General features: G+C 46.1%; 1 protein-coding gene across 1 annotated transcript in view; it reads left to right on the forward strand.

The window, feature by feature from the left end:
* MST1R (macrophage stimulating 1 receptor) overlaps window positions 1-26,751 on the forward strand; it is a 397,230-nt gene that overhangs the window by 333,068 nt on the left and 37,411 nt on the right. The window contains exon 13 of the mRNA XM_086938800.1: window positions 15,396-15,555. Coding sequence (XP_086794926.1) covers window positions 15,396-15,555 — 160 coding nt within the window. The remainder of the gene's footprint in view (window positions 1-15,395; window positions 15,556-26,751) is intronic.

Here is a 26,751-nt window from a genome sequence, read left to right on the forward strand (position 1 = left end):
TAGAGAAACTCCCCTTCACAAAAATCCTTGGTCATGATAGAGAGGAAGGGTTGAACAGACAAGCCCCATAAGCTGCCATTATGTGTCTGGAAAAGGGATACGGGCCTTTAAGGAACCCTCCAGAGACCCTTGGTATCCCATGATGCACAGCCAAAGGCAAGTTACTTTCAGTTCTTTTTGAAGGTTAATGAAGCCAGGCCTGTAGCATCGAGGAAAAACACAGTTTATCCCACCGGGGACGAGGGTGGGTCGCTTATGACTATCACAGAGATACCCCTACTACAGAACTGGAGTTACAGGTAAGAAACTACTCCTTCTGTAGCAGGGCATCTCTGTGTATAGTCATAATCTGTTAATAGAATGGTAAGCCCATCCCAAACAACCAACCCAGCGGTGGTAGAAACCTAGAAGAAAAATCCTTACTGAGCAAATAAATTCCTCAGCGAAGCCTGCCCAACTTGCCCATCTGTCCTGGCATCAGAATCCAGGCAGTATGGCTTAGCAAAGGTATGGACAGATTTCCACGTAGCCCCCCTACAGATATCTGCAATTGGAACGTTACGAAGCAAAGCCACTGTAGCCGCTATGCCCCTAGTTGAAAGAGCTTAAAGCTTACCCACTAGAGGCTGGTTAGCCTTATGGTAACATAGTTATATACAGGACACAATCCACCTAGATATGGACTGTTTGGAGGTCGCAAGACCAGTCCTGACTGAATCATAATTAACAAACAACTGATCTGACCTACGAATGTCTTTGGTCTTATCCAAGTAGAATTTCAACACCCGTCTCACATCAAGTGAATGAAGGGACATCTCTGCCGGAGAGGAAGGATGCTGAAAAAACGTTGGTAAAGTGATAGTCCGGTTGACATGGAAATCCGATATCACTTTAGGGAGAAACTTCGGGTGAGTCCTCATGACAACATTGGAAGCATGAAATAGAGTATAAGGCTCCTGACAACACAGAGTCTGAATCTCACTCACCCTGCGAGCGAATGTTATAGCCACAAGAAAAGCCGCCTTCCAGGATAAATGCTGCAAAGAAGCCTTATGAATAGGCTGAAAAGGCTCCTTCATCAACCTAAATGAATTCAATAGAAATTATAGCACCATTGTATTTAATCACAAAGTGTCATATAAACTTATTTACAAAAATGAGTACACAGTTTAAATATATACAATGCCCCTATTGGGTAGGACAGGGAAGGTAGTGTTGGAATGGTGAAGGTATAGGGAAATATGATACAAGTCAATTGAGTCCAAGTAAATCAAAACATCATCATCAGTAAACACAATGGAGAAAAAATTAATCGGTCCATTAACACAAACATGCCTCAAATACAATAAAATCACAAATGATATGTTAGGGAAGAGGCTGAACAAAGAAACGGAATGTCGACGTTTCGACCCAGGTAGATGCAGGTATAACTGTGACCTTGCTAGAGGGTCTTCATCAGGACGGTGGAGCAGGGAAGGCGGGGCAAAGGATCTATACAAAAATAAAATTCATAAATTTATATTGTTGAGGGTCTAAAAAGATCCCTACCGCTTCTATGGTTATAAAAAGGGGCCGAGAGGGAGGGGGTTCTGGAATATCATAACAGTGGAGGAATACATATACGATGACATTGGTAGTAGGAATGCAGGACTAACTCAACAAACATTGGGAGCCCTGAACAGGAATTAGTGCCAAAATTAAGTTGCTTGAATAAAGACCAGGTCTTTCATGTATTTACTAGCCTTTATTTCAGTGGATATGTCACTCTAGTTGCCACACTGTCATTAGCTTGTCTAAATGACCCTGTTAACATCGGCTTTATTCAAGCAACTTAATTTTGGCACTAATTCCTGTTCAGGGCTCCCAATGTTTGTTGGATGAAGGGCTGGCCAATGTAGCCTTGTTAATGTCAGGCTGCATTATTTGTCTTTCATTTTCTCTTAAGTGTCTATGCAGAACTGCAGAAGAGGACAACTTAAGAGACTATTTTGATTGCTCCGGGGTCCACGCACATGGGCAGGACTATTCACAAATTATGACTATCACAAAGATCCCCTACTACAGAAGTTCAATTCCATAAAAAGCAAAACTTATGTTGTGACTTTGTGCTGTGTAGTTAGATGCATTTACTGCGGGGGCACAATGTAATTTTTACCACTTACCTTGCCGCCGCAATACACTCGTCTCTGCTGTTGCTCTCCTCTGTTGGACTCCAGGACTCTGTCTGACTCCAGGAACAGGAAGCACAGCTAGGCTCGTTTGACCAATCACAACTTTGCAATGCAGCTTTGTGATTGGTCTGAGCATCGTGGTTCGACGCTCAGACAAGGAATGGGGGCCTGGGCATGTTCTCCAATGCAGGCTGTAATGCAGCCTGCGTGTAGAATAGGGAAAGTTTGCAAGACTGTTTGCCCGCCCCAGAGGCCGGTCAAACTGTCATGTGCACTTAGGAGTTGGCAAACCACTCCTCCCCTGCCCTGAGAGCAGAGCAGCCCCGCTGCAAGCAAAGCAGCACGAAAACATAAAATGATAATAACTCAAAGTTAGTATAATTGTATGTTTCCTTTATGTGCACTGCTTAAAAACAGTGGGAGATGCCCCTCCGCCATAGCGGAGAAGCCGCTACTGGTTATTCCAGATGATTGAAACTTGGAAAAAAACTATTTCCAATTGAAGTGTATGTAAAACGTATCACTTGTGAAGGTACAAAGAGGGAAACACTGTATTTTGGGTACTGATACAAGCTAAGGGGCAGTGTCTGCTAGGTCTTTCATTAAAATATCAAGCAAGTAATTTTAAACACAGTAATTTAGTTTGTCTTCTGTAGTGCAGCCTGTGAATGCAGGATGTGGTCCCTTATTTTCAAACCATGCGCTAGATGAACTGTTTATTTTGCACCACTTTAAGTGCAAAGGAGTTTTGCACAAGCCTGAAATAAACTGAATTAATGCAATGTTACCAGGAGTTAATTGTTGTCCCGCATTTGGGAAACTGCATCACTTATTCGAGTGCACCAAAAAAATATACCAGACACTATAATAATGCTCCAATCTGAAGTGAACCTCAAGCTTGTTTAACTTTGTCACCGAAGCAAAATTCTAAATAGAGGTCCCCAGTTTTTGTTACAGATAATGACCTCAAACTTAAGTTACTGGCAACGCCAGTAAAATGCCTGCCATGTGAAATCAATTTAGGCTGCATGCAAACATACAGCAGAGAACAGTCTCATATGGGCTAGTGAAACATGTAGGTCGAACACCTGCTATTGAGAATGGTTTATGCGAGTGTTTAAATCCTGTGGTTGGGGTGATTGTGCTATTCCTGCTTCAGAGGAAACTATTCCTGCTTCAGAGGAAAGAGCAACGTGAGGCCTTCAAATTAAAACATTACAGCACTCTTTTTTTCCCCTCAATCCACGTAAGCCAATTCATCCTTCTCCCTCGTTCCCGGCCACTCTCACGCCTTTACTTACTGAAGTGAATATGCTTTTCTGGAGTTCTACATTTCTTTTTCCTGTCGGATGGCATGTAGCAGGTGCGAGTTGTACACCGCTGCACATGGAACCTGCAGCAGGCCTATCAGAAAGCATAAGTAGGAGACTGGTGTTTTTGTTCACCCGTGCTCTATTGTGCATTCTCATAGGGCCTGGCGCGACGTTACTAAAATGCGTAAGCGCCCAATCAAGCATCTATCCTGTGCATTGCAGTTCTGCAGAGAGTGTGCACAGCACATCTATGAATTGTGAATGCCTGAGGATAAGGGACATTAAAAGCACCCTGTAGTGTCTGGCTCAATACTTACACAGACACGGGGTGATGCTTCAGACCTTCTTTATTAGGATGCTTCCTCTTCCTTGGCTAATGGCTAACTGCCGTTCCTATCCCCCAGCTCCTCCCTTTCCGCCTGCTCTCGTCCACCCTCGGGCAGGTCCTAGTGCCTTCCCATTCGAGTCACTGGTGGACATCACTACATCTCCCCCCTCTGTAAACAAACGAAAAATAAAACAAAACATAACACAGCAGATGGTTGATGCCCTTTTCCTTCTAGTCATTAATTGTCTCTGCTTATAGTTCTTCAATCAGGCGGGATGGTTTTGTGATAACCCGTCTGGGACGCGACTGGAGGTCAGAGCTGTCACTCTCACGCTCGTCTGTGGTTTCGATTCGTGGCTGACTGTGAAGTGGTACTGTCTCTGGTTCTCCATTCTCCACTCTTGGTTCAGTCAGTAGTTCCTTGACGTTGGGGCGGCACTTCTTGAAGTACGTCACATTGCAGGTAATTCGTCTTCCATCAGCCTCCGCAGTGATCATAGTTCCCTTTTGTTGAATCACTTTCAAAGGCACCTCATGATATTTGCAGTCAGTCTTTCGATGTTGTTCTTCGCCGCGCCAGCACCCAGTCTCCTTCCTGAATTTCAGGGGGAGCGGCATGTCGCCGTTCATCTGCATAGTCCTTCATCTTTTCTTTCTTGATCTTATCCATGGCCACCATTTCTTCATGGTCAGAGTCTGGATATTGTTCATTCTCTGAGGGACTCATCATTGGCAGCCTTGTACGCACCGGTCGTCCTAACATGATGGTGGTGGGGCACTTGCCTGTGGTGGAATGTGGCGTGTTTCGGTAGGCTCGTAGCACCTCGTTCAGTGCTGTCTGAATGTTCTTCCTGGTTAGTTCAGCTTGCTGAACTGCTCTCTTGATCGTGGTCATGAAACGTTCAACCATTCCGTTCGCCTGAGGTCATAGAGGTGTGATCTTCCGGTGCTTGAAGTTGAGGTGTTGCGCAAAATCAGCGAAATCATGACTGTTGAATGGGGACCGTTGTCTGACTTCACTACTTGAGGAATGCCCCACGCAGCAAAAACCTCTTCCAGCATTGGTATGGTGCTGGACGCTTTCGTGGATGTGCATAGTTGTGCGAAGGGGAATCAGGAGTATGCGTCCATGATGACTAGGACATATTGGCCCGACTTGATTGGGTCAAAGAAGTCAATGGCAATGTTTTGCCAGACACCCTCCGGTAGTGGAGACATTTGTAGTGGTGCAGGGGGATCTGGACGGCTCACTAGTTGACATTGTGGGCAATCTTTCAGAGTCGTCTCTACCATCAGGTCTAGTGTTGGAAACCAGACTCTTTCACGGAGTGCTCTTTTTGTTGCTACTATGACCCGGTGTCCTTCATGCGCCAGGTTGATGACTCCTTGTCTAAACTATTGTGGTATTACTATTCTGGTGTCTCTTAAGATTAGACCATTCGCCGCTATTGACAGTTAGTTGTGGACGTGTTCGAATGCTGCCATCTCTTGGTCGTTTTGTTCACTGGTCTGCGAGTGCCTCCAGCTGTTGTTCTTGATCCTGCGTTTCACTTCTTGTAGGGTGATGTCAGCTTGTGTCGCTTCACAGATTGCTTCCAGCGGGACGGCCAGAGGTCTGGCTTGGTCTACTACAAAATTAATGTATTCGTCCGCAATCGATTCTTCTGATTTGCTAGATTTGGTGGGGTGTCTGGACATGTAATCTGCGGAATTTGCACCTTTTCCTGGTTTGTGTTTGATGGTATACGTGTATTCTTGCAACCTGAGGCCCCATCGCTCTATTCGTGGTGGCATTTTCGCTCGAGGGTTTCCAAAGATTGTTGTTAGTGCTTGGTGATCAGTCACTAGAGTGAAATGTTTTCCAAAAATGAATATGTGAAAATGTTCACATGCCCACACAACAGGCTTTCCTTTTCTGGCTGGGAATATGCTCTCTCTGTGTCCGTTGGACTCCTGCTAGCGTATGCCACTATGTGTCGCAGGTCTCCTTCTCTGTCGCATTGTGCTAGGATTGCTCCCAGTCCTACGGGACTAGCATCTACTGTTATCTCCGTTTTCTTTTTTGGATTGAAGTAAGCCAGGTTTTTAGCTGACTCCACAGCTCTCTTGATTTCTCTAAATGCCTCTTCACAATTGGAGGACCACTGAAATGGCTGTCCTTGTTTGGTCAGTACTCTCAGTGGGTGGCTTATTGTGGCGTAGTCTGGTATATATCTGGAGCAGTAGCTGGCCATGCCTAGGAATGATCGTACATCACCAACGTCATCTGGGCTCGGTGTGTCATTTAACGCTGCTACCTTTTCAGGGTCTGGTTTCATGCCATCTCCAGAGAATATGTGCCCAAAGAATTTTAGTGTTGGTTTGTGGAACTCACACTTTGTCTGGTTGAGTGTGAGGTTGGCTTCCATCAGTGCATGGCAGACTCGATCTAGCGCTTTGTCGTGTTCTTGAGTAGTTGCTCCATATACTAGGATGTTGTCACTGTAGTTTAGGGTGTGTGGGATGTGATGAATTGTTCTCCTGATGACTTCCTGGAAAATTTCCGCTGCTGAAGACACCCCAAAGCTTAGTCTTTTGTACCTAAACCAACCCAGATGGGTCGAAAAAGTCGTAATATATCTCGACCGCTCATGTAGTTCTAGCTGGTGGTATCCTTTGTGAGGTCTAATTTCGAAAATATTTTTGCTCAGTTTAGTGACGTTATCATGTCACTGATGTGCGGACCTGGATGTCTCTCTCTTTCTGTTACCGTGTTGGATGCTCTCATGTCCACACATAGGCGGACTCGGTTGGCTTCTCCTTTCTTTGGGACTACTACAATAGGTGAGACCCATGGTGTTGGTCCATCTGTTCTTTCTATGATGTCGGCCTCTAACAGCTCTTGCAGCTCCTTTTTCGACGGCCTCTTGGAGGTGAAAGGGGATCTTTCGATGGTGTTGTGCCACCGGTGAGATTTGTTCATTTTTTTTTTTTTAAAACCTTTATTCAGAAAAAAAGGAGATACATGCGCAGGCCCACAACCATCATGGCCGGCCGCAAAAGCAATCAATAAAACAGGAGAAACTGAAGCCAATCAGGAAACAGGATATATAAAATGACATCAAATGCGGTTGTGGGGCTCGCAGACAGGATATGAGGTTTTCATTTTTAAATTTTAGAAGAAGAGTAGGGGCTGCAACAACAAGGGCATCACACCTCACAGGATAGGAGCACAAAGGAGACGATTGGGACCAACCCCAATCACAGTCGGAGATAGGCTATAACCAAAGCAACTATACAATCCAAGCAGCCACAGCGATAATACTGGACGGGAAACCACATTACAATGATCCACATTTCTAAAAATCACCCCAAAAAGCCTACCCCCCAAGAACTGAAAAACAGAGGCTTGTCGAGAAGCCGAATAAAGAAAAAGAAAGGTGCAAGACCAAGAGACAGCCAACCCTACGAAAGGGGAAAGAACCCTCCCAAAGCCAGAAAAGAGCGATAGAGACCATAGAACATAACAAACTAAAATAACAAACCCCCCCCCACACCCGCCACCCTGCACCCCTGTAATGGCTACGGCCTAACCCACTAACAGCGTGCCTGTCACCCCGGAACTGCCCCACAGAAGGGAAAGTATTAAAAAGAAGTGGAGGAGGAGAACTCAAACAAGCCCCCGGACACCTAATACCTCCCGCCGGCTGTATCCCCCCCATAGCACAATCATCATCAATGAGCAGAATCAGTCAGCATTAGCACGGGGAGGACAGTCACCAGAAACCCCCCCCCCCGCAACCCCCTGCCCGGTGAGGTATTCGGTGCAATCCCGGCAAGAATAAACGGAGCAACCCCAGGGAATTAGAAGTCAACCCTGCAAGCGTCACAAGGAGTTATATTGCCAAAGTCATAACAGTTGCAAACCGAGGAAGCGTCTCAAAGTTCAAAGCAGTTGCAAGTAGCAAGAAAATTCCAAAGTCAAAGTCAGCCCTGACCAGTGCGAATCCGTTCCGGGGCACATCTCAACCAAGCCGCATCAGACCAGAAGCAATCAAAGCGTCCATGGTGGACCAGGGCAGTGCAGGCGGAGCACGGGTCGGTTTCAAAATGGCGGCATCCGTTGCGGGACAAAGGAAACTGGCCGGGACAAAGGAAAATGGCGATCTTCTCCGACGGGACCGTGAGATTCGGCAATGGGGAACAGGATTTCCAATGACGACACACCATCGAAGAGGAGATGTAGAGGGAAGACCATGCGCTGCAGTAGATGAAGGAAAGGTGGGGCCGACCCTCAAAGGAACAAAATCGGGCTGCCGCTCGGGCCCCCGCAGATGGAGGGTCAAATTGGTCATCTGGATCGCAGATTTCTGTGCAGGCACTGCAGCAACCGTGGCCGGCCGCGAGCAAACATCGTCCAGTTTCGCGGCCAGGGAGACACAAGCGCCGGTGAATTGCGAGCGGAGCGCCCCAATCGCCGCCATTACGGACCTCAATGAATGTGCGCCATGCATCCCCTCCATCCCGGGGCTCTTAGGACGGAGGGGAACACAAACTCCAGCACACAGCACCGAGCTCCGGGCACACACTCGGCGATCGCAACAGCAAGGGCGCCCCGAATTGGCGCACTCAGGGCAGACACCGGCCGTGGGTGCAGCCCGTCGGCCCCGGGACCGTGAAACGGGGGCAGGCACACAACCCACAGCCGCGGTGCAGGAGGATCTCAGCAGTGTCTCTTCACCATCCATCAACAAGGACAATAGTCAAGAGCAGAAATTTTTTTTCCAGACCTGGAGGACCGGCCACAATCGCGGTCCCACAGCCGATGTTGATGAGGTCCCTCTCGGGTGCTTCAGAAATCGAGGACCCGGCGGCAGCCCGGGAGTAGGCCGAAAATAGAACACGACATAACTTCGTCGCTAAAGAAGATAGAAAATCCGGGAAAGCACCATTGGCATCAGGCAACCTTCGTACAGCCAGGCACGGGGTAGAGGATAGTCGACAGGATAGTCGGGCCGCCGGCGGAGGTCGGCGGAGCCGGGAGCTTATGCGGCCATCTTGGATCACGGCGTAGCTCCTCCTCCCCGAGATTTGTTCATTGATGTGCAGTCTTACGTGGCAGTTCTTCATCTTTCCGAGGCCTTGGAAGAGCTTGGGGTATTTTTTGATGATGTTCGGTTTGTCATCCACTTTGTACAATAGGTCAATCAGTTTCAGTCGTTCAGCTGTGGCCAAGCTCAGAAGGCAGTCTGCCTCTGGCCTTTCGATGACATGTATGTATGCTTGTTTCTTGCGATCCTTGTAAGACAGATCGGTTGCAAATTTCCCTAGACATGTTAGTGGTTTCTTCGACATCCACGTGTACACCTGTACGTGGGCGTTGACCAGTTTTGGAGGTGGACTCATTTGTTGATATTCCGCTACTGGCAGGTAGTTTAATGATGCTCCACTGTCCAGCACGAATTTGGTAGGGTGAGAACCAACTTTGATGTCTAGCCGTGGATATTCTTTCAGCTGATCAGGGTCAACTACAAAGTAGATGTACTCGTTTCGGTCTTGTGAGATCGGTGAGAGAGATCGAGAGTCTCGCGATGATGACCGTCGAGATTGATATATCCGACAATTGTGGCAGCTCGATTGTGACGACCCAGTGGACGAGTCTCGTCTGTCCTGGACTGCTCTGACATGGTGACGATTGTCTGAGTGATGATGTTGCCTGCGTTGTCCTCGCTGATCGCTTTTATGTAGTGTACCGCACATGCTTTCGAAGTGATTGTCTCAGCCGCATTTCCGATATTGTTGCCCTAGTGCTGGGCATGCGTCGGCATGCGGGAAGTCGTAGCCACATCTGTAGCATTTCAGTTGCTGGTCAGATCGCCTCTTGGTGTATCTTGTGCTGTGGCTTCCATTGTGTGACTGTGTCTTTGATCTGGAGGAGCATGCTCGAGATGGCGATTGTCCAGGTGCTTGTCGAGAGTGCGTTCTGAATGCTTGTTCTCGTCTATCCCCTCTTCCTGTTTCCATCTTTTTTGCATGTTCATCGGCTTGTTCCTCTACTCTCGTCATTTCTTCAATCTCTTCGAGCGCGTAGTGTTTCTTGAGCAGTTTACGTCTCAGCGGTTCTGAGATGCAGCCTTCTATGATTCTTAATCGAAGGGCATCGTCGGTGGAAAATTTGTCGAATTCACAGTATCTCGCTAGCCTTCTCAGGCGTGTGACAAATACACCCATTTGTTCACCTTTCTATTGGGTGGCTAGATTGAATGTGTACCGTTCAAAGTCAACGTTCCTTTTGTGTAGCAACTTGCGGTTGAGTGCTTCACAGACTTTCTCAAAGGATCCAGCTGACTCAGTTGGTAGTTCTTTAATTATTTGTCCAACTTCTTAACCGACCAGGTTCTGGAGAGCTAGTAGGTGCTCCTCGGCGTCTGTTACCTTCGACCCTTTCATGTAGACCATGAAGTCGTCGATCCATTCTTGCCATCGCAAGCCCATGCCTCCGCCATATTATTCAAGAGCGAGGGGTTCGTGGCGGTGCAGAAATGAGGCCCCAAACGTACTCACAGGAGCTGGATCAGCCATTTTCCGACTCCGCTGTTCTTGACTGCTCTTACAGTCTCTTTCTTAATGTTCGTTGCACTCGCCAGTGCTTGGTTGCTAGCTTCGTTGCACTCGCCAGTGCTTGTTTGTTGTCTTTGTTGCACTCACCAGTGCTTGTTTGTTGTCTTTGTGGCACTCGCCAGTGCTTGCTTGTTGGTTTCGTTGCACTCACCAGTGCTTGTTTGTTGTTTTTGTGGCACTCGCCAGTGCTTGCTTGTTGTTTTCGTTGCACTCGCCAGTGCTTGTTTGCTATCTTCGTTGCACTCGCCAGTGCTTGTTTGTTGTCTTTGTTGCACTCACCAGTGCTTGTTTGTTGTCTTTGTTGCACTCGCCAGTGCTGGTTTGCTATCTTCGTTGCACTCACCAGTGCTTATTTGTCATTCAGGTCTTCTGCCTCGCAGGGGATTGGACAATGCTGCCTGACTCCAAGATGGCGGCTCGGGAATCTCGTTTTCGGCGAGATTTTGGTCGTTTTTTATGGTTTCTTCTACCGGACTCACTCAATTGCTCGGCGCTTCCACTCCCAACTCAACGCTTGCCGGTTACAGCCCCGATCCACTGCCAGAGTCACCGCTGCAGGTGGGGTCACTTTTCTTGCCTTTTGCCGCCGGGGTGGGCTCCCGGTGGGCACTTTGGTCGACGCGCTCCAGCCCCCACACATAGGGCGAGCTCCGCTCTTTCCACCTCCGGGGTGGGCTCCCGGTGGGCTCTATTATGCAGCGCTGCAGCCTCAACACGTGGGGCGAACTCCGGGCCGGTCAGTTACGGCCTGGTTGCTGTGGTAGCCGTCCTCACGCCTGGTATCTAGTCACATTCATCGCCAGTTGTAGTGTCTGGCCCAATAACTCACACAGACACGGGGTGATGCTTCAGAACTTCTTTATTAGGATGCTTCCTCTTCCTTGGCTAACGGCTAACTGCCGTTCCTATCCCCCAGCTCCTCCCTTTCCGCCCGCCCTCGTCCACCCTCGGGCAGGTCCTAGTGCCTTCCCATTTGAGTCACTGGTGGACATCACTACACACCCCTCAGTCATTTGTGCAATCCATGATGTGCCCATTTGTGTCCCCCTCACCTGTGCTGCTGACATGGTCACTTTGTGCTGTCACCAATACAATCCTCAGAAGTAAACACTCGAACTGACAGACAAGTCAGTTCAAATGTTTACATTTTCTGCTGCTCCCCTCAAAGTTGCTCTAACCAGCTTCTCTTTCTGTCCAAGATGGTGAAAGAGGGGCGGTGCTCTAGCGCCCCCTATGCAGCAGCAGCCACTGCACCATTACATTCATGCTCATTACTAGCGTTAACCTCTTCGCTGCTGATGACGAGCTCAGCTCGTCATCAGCTACGGCGCTCGTATGCTGATGACGAGCTGAGCTCGTCATGTAACGCGGTTTTTTGAAAATTGCCGCACACAGCAGGAAAAGCCGCTGCAGCGATGCGGTTAACGTGAAAGTTGCCTTTTTAATATGCAAAAAACATCTCTGCGTACTGTAAGTGAATTAGAAGCACCGACTGCGGAAGAGCTTTCTTTCAAGTTCATGAGTGCGAGGCAGTAGTATTTACAGATAAACAATTTCTATTACTGATAGTGTCCCCCATCAGCTCTATCCAATTGTTGAACTTCACACTTTCTTTCCTAACTCTGCATGTAGGGCAGAATGGGCACTGCATTAACGAGTTGTCAAAAAGGCGTTCCTGTTCTACACTGACAAATCTAATCCTTTCTGCACAACAAAACCGCTTTCTGTGGAATCCTGCAAAGTTACATGAAAACTCAGTGAGATTCCGTGGAGTTATGTGAATGGGCGGAATCTGCACATTGTGCTGATTTTTAGCACCCTGTAGCTTTTTCTGTGCTGTAAAATCAGCACGAGTGGCACCATGTGGCGTGGCACCATGTGGCGTGCCAGATGGCGCTGCTACTTTGATGCTTCTAGAGTACATTTTCTACCCAAGCGGCAGCTTTCTCAGTGAAAATGGTTGCGACTGTCCGCGACCGCCGACGTTGAGAAAATCTCTCTGGGTGCCATCCTAGTGCCTGAAAATTGCTCCAGGGGATGCCAGTTCATGCGCTCACCAACTTAACATTGGTGAGCAGTACATAAAAAAAATACTGCGCCACCTGGTGGTTGGTGGAGTTTTGCTGGAACTCCGTGTTACAAGTGTGACTTGGAGTTGGCGAAACTCTGTGAATTCTGCCAGCGGAACTAAATTTATCTCCCACCCCTGCAACCATTGAAATGCTTTAGGTGTGCACATAAGCAAATCACAGCTGCAGCTCACTCTGCCCGTACATGAGCAGTAATGTGGCCTTTCTTGGTAATATTCCATTCTGAGATATATGTATAGCTGCAACATGGACATCTATAGACACATATATAAGCATTAATACATTGATTTATATTACAAAATGGAAGCCCAATTGGATACAATTGTTCTAAATAGTATATACTACAGCTTTCTCGGCTTTCCGTCCGACTCATCCTAAAAAGGTAGGGACTAATTTATATGTTATGCAAATCATGTGATCTACAGCAATACTTGCAGCACATGAAAAATGTTACTCAGCTGTAGCCAACTGTTTGCACCTTTTGTTGTAGATTCACGCGCCACCTACCTCTCCAGTGGATGTTGAGCTGCACCGTTGCAAATCTTTTTCATCCGCTTTAGAAAGTACTATATACTTCACACAAAATTCTAGGGTGGAGTTTGTGTGCTGAAGCACTTTCTGTTTAGACAGTCATGTTGAATACCCGAACCCTAAACTGAATTCAAGTAAACAAGATGTAATAATCTTAAACCAACACTAGAGGGCAAGATAGTGAAAAGCATTTGATCTATGACTCGACGAGCTGCAAACATTTGTTTACAGGTAACTAACATTTTCCTTCCACCTGCCTCACAAATAACTATTTGAATCAGAACTAAAACGCGCTGTCACATGACCGATAGAGATAGATGTTTATGATAACAATGACAGCACAAACACGATTGAGTAATGTCCTATAAATCAATGAAAGACACAATTAACTCAACAATATCTAAAATTACTTTTACTCTTTTCATTGACATCTAGTTTTAGTTTAGAGAGCAATTTATTTCCTCATACATTAAAAGCAAAACTCACAACTTGAGTCTTTTCAATAAAGCAAAAAAGTAGGAATGCAAGTCTCACAATTATCGAGACCGCACAATAGAAATTATTTTCTCTATGAGAAGATATATTTGCAGAAATACATGTCAACAATTGCCAAAACATTTGGATATATTGCTACATAATTTAATATATCACTGTTTGAGGTTGGATGAAGAGCAGTATTGTAAAATGGTTACGGATAGCTAAAACAGACCGTTCTCCACAGAGATGTGGTATTGTGGGCCAGATGGTCTGCAGAAAAGATAACCACTTTATACACATAAGAAATAAAACAGTTATATCACTAGCATATTTTGCAATCTTTTACAATATTGGCGCTCTGCGAGGATTTGATGCAAATGTGTATAGATAACTCGAATGGAGGGATGTTTGTGTAAGAGTATCGAGTTGACCACCAATGCCATGAAAGTACAAAAGTATAGGCAAGAATCTCATGACAATAATATAAATGTTTACTACAATTTAGAGGAAAATTAACTGCTTAACTTGAATTTTGAAAGTCATATAAAAGGTGGTCTGCGGGTAAATCTGGTTGGATTTGATCGCTGGGCCTCTCCATGGGAAATTGCAATGGATTGAGTTTGATATCTTCCCTAGCCTCGCTGGGAAATGTGATCTCTTTTTCCGAGCTCAGCTCGTCATGAGCACACGAGCACCGTGCCTCACGACGAGCTGAGCTTGTCAAGAGCACGGGGGCACTATGCGCGGCCCCAGCACAGTGGGGGAATTACCCCAGCAGCGAAGGGGTAAAGAGTTCTCTCTAACCTCAGTAATAACGCAAAAACAAAAGGGGGATGATGGACGGAGCGTTTGAGCCAATCAAACACTCATCCCCAGTCAACTGATCTGGGTTTAATCCATCACCATTCTTTAGCTCACTCAGCCCCCCCAGTTCAGACATGGCCATATGCAAATCAGTCTGACCCTGTGCCTCCCTGGAACAGTCCAGCCGAACTGCCAATTCATGTCTTCCCTAGACCGGAAACAAGCATCCTGGGACCGGTTTCGGATTCATAATGCTCATCAGCCAGGCTATCTTGAATCCAGTGGCCAAGTGAGCAAGGGACTCACGTCTGAGCATACCCTGCCAATTTGAGGCGAACAAAGCGAAACAAAAGGGGAAGATGGACGGAGCGTTTGAGTCAATCAAACACTCACCCCCTGGTCCAGAAACAAGCATCCTAGGACCGGTTTCGGATTCATAATCCTCATCAGCCAGGCTATCTTGAATCCAGTGGCTAAACAAGGCCACTGGATTCAAGATAGCCTGGCTGATGAGGATTATGAATGCTTGTTTCCGGTCCAGGGAAGACATGGCTTGGCAGTTCGGGCTGGACTGTTCCCATGAGGCACAGGGTCAGACTGATTTGCATATGGCCATTTCTGAACTGGGGTGGCTGAGTGAGCTAAAGAATGGTGATGGATTAAACCCAGATCAGTTGACTGGGGGTGAGTGTTTGATTTGCTCAAACGCTCCGTCCATCATCCCTTTTTGTATCACTTTGTTCTAACCTCTGTAATAGCCTGAAATGCCCTTCACAATTTCTACATAAAGTAGAAGAGAGCCAATTCTGTATTGTGTTGGCATCAACAATATTGATAGCAGAGGATCTCAAGCCCACCCCCCTTGCCCAAGCTCCTGGACAAGCTTTTTATTAGCATGCTGATGGGATGTAAGATTTTGATGGAGGGGAGAAGGATGCACAAATGGAATAAAAGAAATAATGTGCGAGTTGGGGCAAGAGAGACTTGGGTATATTGACGTATTCACTGCCTATGCATGACCCATAAAGATAACTTTCATTGATATGACAAATATTTTTATATATTTCTGCCTTGAGTTTAGGTGTGCGTGAATGGAAACTGCACTCAACTGGGCAGCGTTGTCATTGTAAGCGTACTGGACCCAGTGATTGGCATCGTGTTGGGCACTGTCATGGCACTGCTCATTGCTGGATTGTTGGTGTTTTTACTGCTGAAGTACAGAAAAAAGAAGAAGAAACCAGGTAAGATCATCCATCGGCTCTAGGAGCCTCGTCAGAAAGGAAGGCTGTGTTTCAGGTTATCGCTTGTTCTTTTTAGCGATATGGGTATGCAGGCTTGTGTGGTGCAGGAAGAAAACAGAGCAAGGCTGGCTCTTTGGTTGTGTTCCAGCTCTGCACCACTCAAACTTCTTGGAGTAAGGTGTCAGAATGAGAGGAACTTTAATACCTTGACTCAGAGCAGCCCTGTCAGAGATGCAACCTTGTCCAGACTCAGTGTGGGAAAAACTTGCCGGCAAGTGATGGAAGCAAAGCAGAAAAGTAGTAAAATAGGGAGTTAGTAGGTCTTTGTCAAAATAAAAAATAATTTCCTGGCCCACTGCTTTGAGACCACAAATGTTAATGTAATGGTAATGTAGTTTCTTATATAGCGCACGTATCACCACAAAGGGTATCTCGGCGCTTGCTTTGGGAACCCGTCCTGGTTTTTCCCTGTGGGATAGCCCAGCTGGGCACCCCCAAGGTGAAAGCCAGGCATCCCTCCGCGGGGGCCGTAGTGGAGATTGAGCAAGCTATTGCCCAGAGTTGCAGAGCGTGAACCCCTGATTCAAGTAGGCACCGAAGCGAGAATTATCAGGTCCGTGGACATTTGGGCTCCAAACCCTGCCGCGTCGGGAATTGAACCCTGGTCCCGGGCCGACCTCTGCTTCTGGGTCTGCCTCCTCTAACCGGTGAGCCACACTTCTCCACTAAGGTTATGGGTGATGGAGAGTGACAAATTACTCACACAAAAAATGTGTTTGTTTTGACCGGAAAACCTATATCCAGATTCTGCCTCAGCAGTAGAGGGTAGGGAGAGAGAGAGAGAGACAGGGAAAGGAATCTTGAATAGTCAAACTAAATGAAGAGAAAATGTGCAGACAAAAATGAGTCATCTCGCAAATTGAAATGTGACATTTAACCAATGAATGCACAGGATGCTGTAGCTCTTGCTGAAATATGTTTACAAGGCTCCTTTCCTGCAATTTTATTAGGGTTTCCCAAACTGGCGACCCATTAACAAGTACATTATTTGGTCGGTTTAAATTTCTGACATACCTTCTCCGTACACATATACATTTTGAGGGAACTCTAACGGTCTCATGTAAAATTTAGAATATTCAACGTTAGGTGATGTATTCATTGTCTAAATACTGCCTCAATAGGTCTGCATTTGATGGTACCATTTTTGAGAGGTGAGCATATTTACTCTGTCTCCTTTTTATTATCTTTTAGGTGCCTATGTTACTTAATATCATATCATCAGTGCCTGATTGTTTATCTTACTTTTTTTTTAATGAGATTGTAATGTAACATTATTTTTGTTTACACCAAGATTCGTTTATGTGCTTTTCAATTGATATCAAATTATTGGAGCATGAGACTCTGGGGCAATTTATTTCTTGGAATACCGGATTGCTAATTCATCAACTTGTCATGACACTGCCCTTGACTTCCATAAAAGGGAGAGTCATTCCTTTCTATTGATTATTTATTCTCCTTCGCCCCACTAACTTAGTTTGAACTTTGTTACCATATGTGCCTGTCCCCGTTACAAAATAAGTAAAATAAGCAATAAAAGAAAATCCTAATTATTTATTAGTGTTGTGCATCATTTGGTTTTGATTGTATTCTTCAAATTTAAGAAAAACGAATCAAAAATATATTGTTAAAATCTAAAGCAATCACATGCTGCCAGTTGCAGGCACAGAAATATCAGTTGGTCATACACAGACATTTTTTAGAATCTCCAAAAATGGTATACCAATACCAGTTGGTAATAAAAACCTAAAACCGACTTGCTAAATAGTACCCCAAAGCCCCGATGCTCATTGTTACGTCAATGTACTACCTGTTCATGATCTATAGTCGATTTTCGGTCCATCCACCATAAACTGTGCAGAATCAGTTCTTATTTTGCATGTGAATTAATTATAGGTGAAACATCGCCCTCCACGATGTTCCCAGCGCTGCCTTGAGCAGATTTTTATTGTAATTGTGTTACTTTCAGGGCTGGACTTGAGAAACAAAAGCAGACCTGGCAAAAATGTTCAACCCAGCCCTGCCCCCTTCGTCTCTTCCCACAAGCTCCCTCCATCCATCCATCGTCCCTCTCATCTTCTGTCCTCCCTCTCTGTTCACTTTTCCTCTACTATCCCCCACCCTCCCCGTGCCTGCTGCAGTTATCCTCATAGAGTTGGGGAAAGTGGCAGAGGCACCAGGAGTGGCCCTGGGCCTTTAAGCCGACCCCCAAGGGCTCCAGCCCGGTTGGGAAATGCCCAGTGGGATAAAAGGCCTATCTGGCCCTGGTTTCCTCCCAACAGTAAGGTAATGTTTTCTGAATAAAATATGGAAAGTTTGTTATATTTATGTACTAATTTAACATGTATTAGGGTGTTCAGTTTATGCTGTTCATCCTAATCTATTTTGGCACTAGTTTCTGACAAATTAAGTGCATTCTGAGTCCTTCGTTGGTTTGATATGACTGAGCATTAAAATATCACCTGCCACCTATTTCTAGGCCCTGTAGTACGTGTTGTGTATCATCTATTGTAGTTTGGAATAGCAGATTATATTTTTACTGTGAAATAGAATCTACTCGCTCGCCAATTAGGTATCAGAAAATGTTGATTAACAATACAAAAATCTATCTGAGAGTCACTGAAATGGGCGATGAGGGGATCCCGCAGCACTTCAAATGAGCATAAGCTGCACAGGCAGAGGCAAGACCTAAATGTATATGTTTTATACAGGACTGCAGTGGAGATCATGTGATCAGACTGAAGCGAAGGATTTACATAGGTGAAAGGTTCTGAAGTCATGCACAGTACGCAGACAACCCTCAAACACATATAGAAGTATAAACTCTTGCTGCTGAACAAGCTAGTCAAAAATTTTTCTTTTGAAGCACCAAACATCAAAACGAGCCTTTATAGATAATAGACTTGGAGGACTTTAAGACGTAGTAATCATGAGCAGAAAGCTATCTGCATCAGTTACGGTTACTCTAGGGCAAAATGATGACTCTTGCAATCCCTCCCTTTTGCCCAATTTCCTTTTGCAACCCTTATGGCAAACCATTTATTGCCAGCACTTCTGAAACGGATAATCACCAGCATACTCAAGTGATAAATAATCCGTTTATATACCTTGAGGGGGAAAGGGCTAGAGGATATTGTATTTGCAGTAAGATCCGAACTGGATCACATACAGGCTTTAACAATGGTATGGAGAAACAAGAACCCGACTAAGATTGTGAAAACAGTTGCTAATATCTTTATCCCTGTTGGACTTGGCCCTTTTTGCAGGGTCATCCCAGAACTTGTTTGTCTTCCTCCTGTATTGTTTCTGACCTGTTGTTGGTGGTTTTATGACTCTTGGCATTTTACCACTGCGGATCAGTGCTAAAGTGCATATGCTCTCTTTTGTAAATTGTTGTATGGCTTAGTGAGTCCATGATTGGTTATTTGATTTACTTGTCAGTCCCTAGTACAGTGCAACATGTGTGCCCAGGGCCTGTATATCAAATGCTGCTGGTGGGCCCGCAGCACTGGTTGTGCAATCGACAGAAGCATCTTATAAAATGTGACTCAGGCCTGCCATTGCAGTGTCTGTGTGCAGTCTGGGACTGACATGTCGACTTGGCAAGTGCACACACGTGCCAGTCCCTAAACCTTCCCTTATTTGCATGTTAGTCACCCCTAAGGTTGACCCAAGGTACCCCTATGGGCAGGGTGCATTGTATGTGAAAGGTAGGACATGCCCTGATGATGTGTGTGGCGTGTCCTGATAGTGAATTACAGCCAATTTCGTTTTAACTATTGCAAGGCTATCTGTTCCCATGGGCTAGAATGGACGGTTTGATTATAACATCTTAAAAGCATAACTGACCTAGGGAACAAGATAGGTAAATAAAGTTTAGTTTGCCTGAATTCAGAATGTTAAAGTGCATCTTTTAGTGTAGGTGATTTTAACATTCTGTGTTTGAAAATACATTTTTTAGAAAGTAGGTATTTTCTTGCCTAATCATCCAGTAGGCCTCTGGTAGGTTTGTGTATTGCATGTCTGGCTTGTGAGTGACAGGAGCTGGGAGAGGGTTGCGGCTCCAGCAGTCTGAGTCAGGGCTGGGCTGAATGGGGCCAGGGTTGAACTAAGAGTAGCGGGAGGAGATTTCCTTTCACTTGCCTGGGCCAGGTCTGCTTTCAACAATACTGTCTTCCCCTCCGGCCGGGAACTGCACCAGAGAGGACAGAACTGGTTTTGGCTGGGTACAGATACACTCTGCCTTCAGAGACAAAGGATTTGTGTGTGTAAAAAGGAGGACCCAGACCCCAGAACTTTACATCACTTCTGGGAAATCATGAGGCACCTTTGCCAAGGAGAAAAAAAACGGAGAAGCTGAAGGAGTATTACTGCCCCTGTGCTGTTTGTTGTTTGGGGTTGGCCTGCAGTGGTTACTTGTTGCCAAGGAAAAGAGAAAAAAGACTTTGCTGTTTGCTTTGTCATCCCGAGAAAGATATCCAAGGGTTTGAAATTGAGCTTGCCTCCTGTCTGAAGTCTCAGGGACACAAAGACTACACCACCAGCTCCCCTGAATTTTCTTGCTGGGAATTCTAACCTACAGAGAGGTGCCTGCTGCTGTTCAGGACCACTAGAGACTGTTTGTCGCTGGGAGCTGGAAGCGCGACGCAACAGCGAAGAAGCATGTCACATCCGCACCGAGACCCATTGCATCGCCGAGCCATGGGGAAGGAGCGTGCCGCATCCATACCGAGTCCCGACGCATCACAGAGAACATCGTCGCAGCGCCTGCCTTGCGGCTGCAAAAGTTCACGCATCGGACCGGATCATCGCATCGCATCAAGCGGCCATTTTGTGGCATCGCACCGGATCGTCGCATTGCGGCCCCAATCTTGTCGTATCGTACCCGGAACGCAGTAAGACACTGACGCATCCCCTCCTCTCCGGTAAGGAACTGACACATCACCTCCCCTGCGCCCCAGTAAGAAACAGGTGCGGTGCCTCCGCTGAAGCAAAGAACTGACGCTTCACCTTCCTTGCGGCCCTTTAGTTTAATTTGCGTGACGCATCTAATGTACTTTGTTGGAAGAGTCTCTTATTTACAACTAACATTGAACTGAACTATTTCTACCATTGAAGAGCCTATTTTTTACACTGTATTGTTTGGTCTTGTTTATATAAAGATACTTATTTTTCTAAACTGGTGTGGTGTCCATTTGTAGTGTTTTCACTGTGTTACTGTATGTGTTCACAAATACTTTACACACTGCCTGTCTGCTCTTGCCAAGCTACCAAGGGGGTAAGCAGGGGTTATTTTAGGAGTGTATCCCCCTTTCCCTGACTATAAGCAAGGGTCCCTATTTGGACAAAGGTACCTATCTCTGCCAACTAGAGACCCCCATTTCTAACAATCCCCAACTCTACAAATTCTTCATCCATCAAGAATAAAACAGCGATTCATTTTTATAGTTCCTTAACACTATCGCCGATATGTGTATGTGGCGTTTGTATAGCGGGGACGTAGCCTAATGCATTGCATTGGAGTTCTGTACAGTTCCAAAGGCAAGCATACAGTCAGCGAGTGACTGGAACAACAACTCCATATACATTAGAAATGCCCCAGCACTGCTCCAGTATAGGAAAAGCTGCACCTTTTAAAATAATACTACATCACAATGCAGTAACAGTACACTTCTGCCACCAAAACCCAGTTACATATCCTACAACGTAACCCTTAGCCTCGATAACAAGTGTCCCGGACATTTTAAACACCTTTTACCGTGCATCTCATTCATAATTATGAGTTTAGTGGCATACACTGCAATGCCAGTTTCCCTAGGTACATTTTGGTAAGTCACTTCTGTTAACATTTACTGTGGGGAAAGAAGCCTGGTAAATTCTCAGTCGTCTGGATTTTGGTTTCGAAAATTCCAAAATCAGCACTCCTTTTTAGTGCAAAACTAATTGATTCTATTTATCCCACCCTGTAAATAAATCATGATCCATGCATTGTTTGACTTTATTGGGTGTAATAACTATTGCAGCTACCTCAGAGGCACTCGTAATCAGAGCTTATATGTCATAATTAATACCTGTCCAAAAATTTGACTTAACTAGTATCCTGAAAGTGTTCCTTTTAGCAGCATTTGGTATGTGGCAAGCGATAATGTGGCCAGCTCGTGGCCTAGTACCTTGTAATTGTTTAGCTTAATACACCAAGTTGTGTGATTGTATTGTATATTTTGATACAGTAAGTATGGTATACATTGTTTAATAAAGCTACTCTGACATTTAGTTAGACATTAGAAGTGTTACATTCATCAGTGTTTGTTCTTCAGTAAATTAAGCACTGAATGAATTTGCCAAGTGTCAGCAATATACTGCAGGTATATCTAAATACTTTAATGGCATTCAGGGCACCACTTTGCGACAACCCCTAATGGTTAGCTTTGCAGAACTCCTGCACTTTGCATATGACCTGTCAAGAACATAGAGTTGTAACTAAATGTTGAAATGAAAAACCACATGGCCAGGCTTCTGTAACCTTTATCACATTATTTCAGATATCTCTGCGGAATTTCGAGTAAAGCACTTAAAAGCATAATAAATCTGTTCCCTGGAAGTGTTAGAAACGAGGTCTTCAGTTGGCAGTGGTTTGTACCCTGTCCAAGCAGGGACCCTCACTCTAGTCAGGGTTAGGGAGCCATACCAGTAAGATAACAGGAAAAAGTACGACTCCGCGGAGAGTTGTCTGAGAGCCTTACATTGGCTCCCAATGAGGCAAAGAGCCTCCTTTAAAATGTTATGCATTACTCATAGGGCACTGCATAATACCGGCCCCAACATCCTAAAAAACAGGATCAAGTTTTATGCACCTAACCGGAATCTTCGCTCACCATCCACAGCAAGAGCAGCCACCACTCGAGCAAAGAGAGCCAGGATGGGCGGGCGTGCCTTTTCCCATCTGGCTGCAAACATTTGGAATGACCTGCCAACAGATCTAAGGCTCACGGATTGATACCTCACTTTTAGAAAAAAACTGAAAACCCTACTGTTCCCTAAAACAGACTAAATTCCCCAGTTTTATGTACCAGCCCGCCGCACACTCTTGCAATCTTAGCGCCGTGATGTCCTATCTAGGATGAATGTTGCGCTTTAGAAATACTATGAACATAACCCCTGCTTACCCCCTTGGGTCCACACCAGGTTAGAAAAATACCCAATTTTTATCTGAATAAAGTAAGACCAAAACAACACAAATCCAACATACACAAGTCAAGATATCACTTTTAGGAAGATTACTGTAAACATATAGCTCCAAGAAAACAATAGCTCCACCTGAGGCTATCTGGACATTGCGACAGGTACTAATCTAACAGTTTGTCTCCGACCACAAGAAACGCAGGACGGATACGGAGTCACACTGACCCTCAGCAACAGTACCTTGAAAACGATGAAACTAAAGATGCTGCACGGCGCCGGGGAGGTGAAGCTTTGGAGGTGCCTGAGCACTGTCGATTTCTCACAGCTACGCAGGGGAGGTGATGCGGTGTTGGCGGCGAGGCATCGGTTCCTTGGGATGGTGCTGTGTCAATAAGTTTGGGAGGTAACCCACATTGGTTATCGACTCCTTCAAAGATGCAGTTAGACGCTGGCGTGGACGGGCATCAGGGCTGCGGTGTAAGTCAGGGCGATAGTTCGTGCTGGTCATGAGCGGTGTCCTCTGCTTCTGTGCAGGCAGCAGCATGGGGTGAATGCGAAGTGCTGTCGCCGGGGAGGTCGGAATACGGTGCAAGTCAGGGATGTACCCTCGATAAGTCGGTGTCGATTAGTTGCTGTCATCAGCAACACCATGGCTGCAGTGTAAGTTGTGGCAGTGCATCGTGCTGTTCATGAGCCGTGATCTTGGCTCTGGTGCATGCAGCGGCATTGCTGACAGCATCAATGTTGCTTTTCTAGAGTTGCAGTAGCAGCTACATTATTCAAAGGGCCCAGTAACTGGATTTGGCACCACTTGGCATAAGGGCTCCCAGCAGAGAAGTCCAGAAGCTGTTAGCAAGATGCAGGTAAAGTCCTCGAAGGCCCTAAGACTGCTTAACAGGAGACAAGCATGCACAAGCCCTTGGAGAACTTTGGAAGCAGGATTCAGAAAGCAAAGTCAAGTCCTTATACTCCCAGGACAGAACCAGTAGGCCAGCACAACAAAGCAACAGGCTGCGTGGCAGTCCCTTTTATGGCAGAATGTCCTTAGTCCACAGTGTTCTTATTTGAGAGTGTCAGAGGTCCAATACTTATACCCCTTTCTGCCTTTGAAGTAGGCGATTTTTAAAGGAAAGTCTCTGTAGTGCACAAGGCCCTTCCTTTCCTTGACCTGGCTCCAGACACACTTCAGGGGGTTTGAGACAGCTTTGTGAAAGGACAGGCACAGCCCTATTCAGGTGTCAGTGACAACTCCTCCCACCCCTCTAGCTCAGGAAGGCACATCAGCCTGGTGATGGCCCATCAGGATATGCAAAGCACACCTCAGCTCCCTTTGTGTGACTGTCTTGGGTGAATGCACAATAGCCCAAGTGTCATCCTTACCCAGACATGGATTCTACAGCCAGGCAGAGCCACAGAATGGTTAAGCAAGAGAATGCCCACTTTCTAACAGTGGCATTTTCAAACATGCAATATAAAAACCAACTTTACCAAAATGTGTACTTTTAAATTGTGAGTCCAGAGACTCCAAACTCCATATCTCTATCTCTACCTATGGGGCATTACACTTAGAATATATTCCAAGGCAATCCCCATGCTACCCTATGGGACAAATAGTCCTGGAATAGTGAAAAACAAAAGTAGTAGTATTTCACTGTCAGAACATGTAAAACACACCAGTACCTGTCCTACCTTTTTAAATACAGGGCACACTGCCCATATGGCTGCCTTAGGCATACCTTAGGGCTGTGGTTCCAAAACTGTGCGCCGCGGCACCCCGGTGCGCCACCATGAGGTGCCAGGGGCGCCGCGCGCACGTTGTGGGAAAGTGAAGTTTTGTGTGTCAGACAGTGTCTGTAAGAATGGGTGAATACAACAAAAGCCTCATTTACAATTCATGGTCTTTTAAAGGCCTGTTAAGTGGCTGCAATTTAGATGCTCGCCAGCCCAGCAACCCAGGAAGACGTGTCAGCCCGGGCTGACACACACAAGGGGGAGGGGGGGGGGGGGCTGGGGTAGGGGGGTGGGGGGCATTGTTGGGCGCCTGCATTCGAAGGTTCTGGGATTCCTTTTCTGGCTTCCATTTCCTTTTGTTTACTATTTTCGGTGTTAAACTGAATAATGGTTTCTTATCATTGAAGTGATCCTGCAGTTTAGGAATGAATCTTGCTTATTGAAAGTTGACTGGCGCATCTAGTTCCCTCATTTGTGTGATTTACGGATTCATTGTTCTCCACACTAGTAAAATTATTAATCAAACGCCATGCCGATCTTCGAAACAAACCTCCGGTTTACACCTGTAGCACCACCATTATTTTTACTGTAAATTTCACAGTAAAAATAATGCTGGTGGTACGGCTGTAAAACGGAGGTTGGAGCGAAGATCAGCATGGTATTTGAATAGTAAAAAGGCGGGCTCCATGGAGCTCATTGCATCGTTGGACTGCATTTCATGAATGTTGGCAACAGCATGCCATGCCATATATATTTTATTTGCTCAGGCAAAGGTGGTCGAGAAACATGTACAGCTCTCTATTTCCAACTTTATAGAGAGCAACAACATCTTGCATGATTCTCAATCGGGCTTCCGTGCTAACTATAGCACGGAGACAGCTTTGCTCGAGATCACCGATGCCATCAGAGAGGTGCTCGATCTGGGGGGGAAGGCCATTCTGGTGATGCTGGACTTGTCGGCGGCGTTCGACACCGTCGCCCATGGCGGTCTCCTTTCTAGACTCTGGGAGATCAGTTTCCGTGGGACGGTGTGGAACTGGTTTAAATCCTTTCTGACTGGCCGTCGACAGGTGATCTGGGCACAGCCGTTCTCCGCGGAAATGCCGCTGCTAGAGGTGGGGGTTCCACAGGGTTCTATCTTGAGCCCTACCCTTTTTAATATCTACATGACCCCTCTGGCGGCGGTAGCGGAGTCCTTTGGTGCCCGGATCATATCCTATGCTGATGACACCCAGCTCCTTTTTACTTTCAAAAAGGGAGAGGCTTTCGACGGTGGTCGGATCAGGGAATGCCTGGGTGCAGTCTTCGACTGGTTTCAGCGTCATAGTCTGAAGTGCAACTCTGACAAGTCGGAGCTGCTTTTTTTCGGCTGTCCGCCGGATCCCAGATGGAAGACCTGGTGGCCCCAGGATATGTTTCCTCCTGAGGTGGTCTCTACAAAGGCCAAAAACCTTGGTGTGCAATGTAACGACAGCCTTTCTTTCGGACCCCAAATCATCGGCCTATCTGGCAAATGCTTTGGCATTTTGAAAATGCTTCGGAAGTTCCTTCCCCTGCTGTCTTTGCAGCACAAAAAAAATCATAGTGCAGTCTCTAATTGGCTCGCGTTTGGATTACGCGAATGCCCTGTATATCAGGTTGCCTAAATACCTACTGGCCCGTTTGCAGATTGTGCAGAACTCGGCTGCAAGAGCCATTTTTGGTCTCCCACGCAGGGCTAAAGCCTCGGAACTACTAAAGAGACTGCACTGGCTGCCTATTGCGAAAAGAATCACCTTTAAGGTGCTGACCCTTGCTTTCAAGACCCTCCATTCAATCGGCCCAAAGTATATGGAGAAGCGCCTGGCTCTCTATGTCCCGAGGAGGACGCTTCGGTCGGCCCTGTTGGACAAAGCTGTCGTTCCCCCGGTTAAATTGGTTCGGATCAGAGGACGCTCATTCCGTTACTGGGATTCGCGTTGCTGGAATGAGCTACCTGTCTCCTTAAGAAAGTCTAAAAGTCTTCTTGCTTTCAGAAAGGAGCTTAAAACTTGGCTCTACTCTGCATGATTCCTTTGTTGGCCTTCTGTGTAGCTGCTGTTGTTGTGTTCTCTTTAGTACATTTCTCTTTGCCAAAGCGCCGGGACACCCCTCGGGGTAGCCGTGCGCTATAAAAGAGACCCAAACATAACATAACATAACATAACATAACATAACATAACATAACATTTTAATTTTCCTGCTTGT

The sequence above is a fragment of the Lissotriton vulgaris genome, chromosome 9 (assembly GCF_964263255.1).
Source record: "Lissotriton vulgaris chromosome 9, aLisVul1.2, whole genome shotgun sequence".
NCBI classification, from domain to species: Eukaryota; Metazoa; Chordata; class Amphibia; order Caudata; family Salamandridae; genus Lissotriton; species Lissotriton vulgaris.